The sequence below is a fragment of the Buceros rhinoceros genome, unplaced genomic scaffold (assembly GCF_000710305.1).
Source record: "Buceros rhinoceros silvestris isolate BGI_N320 unplaced genomic scaffold, ASM71030v1 scaffold35655, whole genome shotgun sequence".
Classification (NCBI taxonomy): Eukaryota; Metazoa; Chordata; class Aves; order Bucerotiformes; family Bucerotidae; genus Buceros; species Buceros rhinoceros.
Genome location: NW_010411910.1, coordinates 60,662 through 63,508, shown reverse-complemented (window position 1 = coordinate 63,508; position 2,847 = coordinate 60,662). Strand labels below are relative to the sequence as shown.

The 2,847-nt window shown below is 49.5% G+C and overlaps 1 protein-coding gene across 1 annotated transcript; it reads left to right on the top strand.

The window, feature by feature from the left end:
- Positions 1 to 381: 381 nt before the first annotated feature.
- On the top strand, positions 382 to 2,510 carry ARPC5 (actin related protein 2/3 complex, subunit 5, 16kDa). The gene is made up of 3 exons (XM_010136168.1): positions 382 to 447; positions 2,163 to 2,339; positions 2,448 to 2,510. Exons 1-3 carry the CDS (start codon positions 382 to 384, stop codon positions 2,508 to 2,510), a joined length of 306 nt encoding a protein of 101 aa, XP_010134470.1.
- Positions 2,511 to 2,847: the final 337 nt, after the last annotated feature.

The window sequence follows — 2,847 nt, the reverse complement described above, 5'->3', positions numbered from 1 at the left end:
GGGCGGCGCCGCTTCCTCCCCTTCACGGCAGAGGCGGCGGTGTCCCCGGGCTGCGGTGCCCGGGAGGGGGACGGAGAAAGGGGCTTACCCTGGCAGAAGCGATGGAGCATAATTTCTTTTCCTTGGCTCCTCGTTGAAGGGAGGGCCTGAGAAGTATCCTGCAGTAGTGGAACCGTACAGCTTCTTGTCGGTGCTGCTCCTTGCTCAGACGGCCTAGTAATTGCTGCCTTCTGCTGTGCTCTGGGCACTCTGTGGAGGGAATCGCGGCATCCACTCAACCTTAAGTATTTTCGGTCATGCACAAACCAGCTACAGGTAGTGCTGGCTCTGTTGCCTTCCAAATACTTCGTGTCCGGTCCTTAACCGTCTGGCACAGGGAACATGATGGCTGCACTACAGGCGGCTCTGAAGAATCCTCCTATCAACACGAAGAATCAGGCAGTGAAGGTAAAACAGTAACTCACTCCTTCCCTGTTTCGGTAACCCCATCCCACTGGCCCTGCTGCCAGATGTACTTTGAGGAAGCCAGGGAAGCTGCTTTTAGTGTATTCCCTGATGTCAAGACACCGATGGCCTCCAGTGTTTAAACGTTGTTTCAAATACAGTAGCACGGATGTCACCAATCCACGTACCTTTGACTTAGTGCTAGCTCAGGTTCTGTGTGTTCTCCTGCCTGCGCCGGGTGTATACTGTGTGCCCTGGCTAACTCCACACGTCACCAGGCACTCATGTCACCCACAGCTGATGGAGTTGGCACTGAATGATCAAGGAACCACGACCGCAGTAGTCATCTCTGACTAACTGTGCTCACACAGCCAGATCGTGAACCTACAGAAAAGTGAGAACTGATGGTTAACACATCCAATCAAAACCAAGCCCTTAAAACCTCTGAAAACACAGGCACTCCCCCCGGGACAGAATGGAGGAGCCTGCTGCGTGCCTCTCCTTCTGCACCTCCCCAGAATAAACCTTGAGTGGCGCAGATAAGATGTGGAACTGCCCAGAGGGTGAGTGCCTGTGGAGGTCTCCCTGCTTGAGGAGAGTCCCATGGGCATGTTCCTCTGCTGCTCACTGGGCTGCTGGTGGATTTTTTCACCCAGCCCTGAGGGTTTTCGCATGGTTTTGAGATCCAGATGTTACGGATAGCGCTGTATAAAAGACTGAACAGCTCTGTCCTCCCGTTAATGGCTTGTTTCCATTAGATCCATATTGACGTGTTTAAGAACATACTTTGAACGCAGTGCAATTGAGGAGGGCGCAGTGACTGAATTTTCATGGTTGGCTTTGTTTTTAGTTGGTCTCATGGAACTTTGATGCCTTTACTTACAGCTCTTCATGTGAGGTCTGGCTAAGCCAAGGGGCTCTGGGATATTAAATTGAGCAAGAAAACTAACATCCATAATTTCTGAAGTAGGAAAATGCTCGAAGTATTTGTTTAATAGAACTATTCAAAAGTCCAACAAACTCAAGTGCTTTTTCGTTCATCCTCCCCCAGTTAGTGATGAACGAGCAGGAAGAGCTGCTGTTTGCTGATTCCATGGGTAATTGCTGCTGTAATCACACCACACGCCTTCCTGGGCCTGAAATGACACCCAGATTGACCTGCAGATGGGTTATTAACACTAAACAGTAATGCTGCCGGTTTGCCTGGGCAGAAGTGGATCTGTTGTGAAAACACGTGGCTTCCAGCAGTCACCTCTTCCAGGTGACCTCAACCCGTAACACAGGGGCATCTCTATGGAGTGTGGCGAGTTGTGTCTCGTTAAATAGTACAGAGGCCCGGCAGAGGCTCTGGTGACAGCGCCGGTCAAGTGCCTAATTCTTACCATTCTTCTGGAATTGCCAGACCTTGCGTCTCGGTATGAAAATGTATTATTTAGCCGTAACCTCATTTAACGGGTGGCAAGTTCAGACAGCAGCAGAGAGGCAGAAAAGCCAGCCCAGGACAAAGGTGTTAAACTCTTTTATGCTGTTTATCATTGGGAGGAAGTGTCTGTTACACGTTACTATCACAAGCATTGTGCACAAACTGCCCCGTTCACAGATTTTGGAATGTTTTTAAAAAAAAAAAATCTAGTTTTGTCATCTAGGAAAGATGAGAAATACTTGAATGCATCTGATAGGAGAGCGAATGTATCTCTACACTCTTTGTTTGTTAACAGGATCGTGCGGAAAGTATCGTCCTGAAGGTCCTCATCTCTTTCAAAGCCAATGACATTGAGAAGGCAGTGCAGTCGCTGGACAAGAACGGCGTCGACCTGCTGATGAAGTACATCTACAAGGGCTTCGAGAGCCCTTCCGACAACAGCAGTGCCGTGCTGCTGCAGTGGCACGAGAAGGTGCGTGGGGCAGGGTGTGCTCGTGTCACGGTTATCCGGTGAAGCAGGTTCTCGGGTCCAAGTAGAATTTCCTTGACCCACTGTTCATTGCCATATTTCTCTTCCCAGGCCCTGGCTGCTGGAGGAGTCGGGTCCATCGTCCGTGTTTTGACTGCCAGGAAAACGGTTTGAAGCCAGCACAAGCCCCAAACCACCAAATGCCGCTGCTGCCCCGTGGGCAGTGCCTGTTTCTCAGCTTGCCTTCTCGCTGCTGCTTTCCTACCTGACAGATAGTGCATATCGTGATCTCTTTCTTTGTTAAATTCTGGAAAACTATGAAGGTGCAATTTTATTTCTAACAGGAATATTTGGTACTCGTGAACATTTCAGTGACACGTATAGCAACACACACAACGTCGCGTTGTAGGATGATTTGCATTTGTGTATAACTACGGCAGATTTGGACCTGACTTTCCAAGCAGACGCTGAGGGACGTAGGGCAATTTCTTCATTCTTTTCTCTAGCCAAG

Bases quoted from the DNA above. Each gene is read 5' to 3' on its own strand.
- ARPC5 (XM_010136168.1), top strand. From the start codon at position 382: ATGATGGCTGCACTACAGGCGGCTCTGAAGAATCCTCCTATCAACACG. The intron at 448-2,162 runs GTAAAACAGTAA...GTTTGTTAACAG, and splicing joins CGAAGAATCAGGCAGTGAAG to GATCGTGCGGAAAGTATCGT. The intron at 2,340-2,447 runs GTGCGTGGGGCA...TTCTCTTCCCAG, and splicing joins TGCTGCAGTGGCACGAGAAG to GCCCTGGCTGCTGGAGGAGT.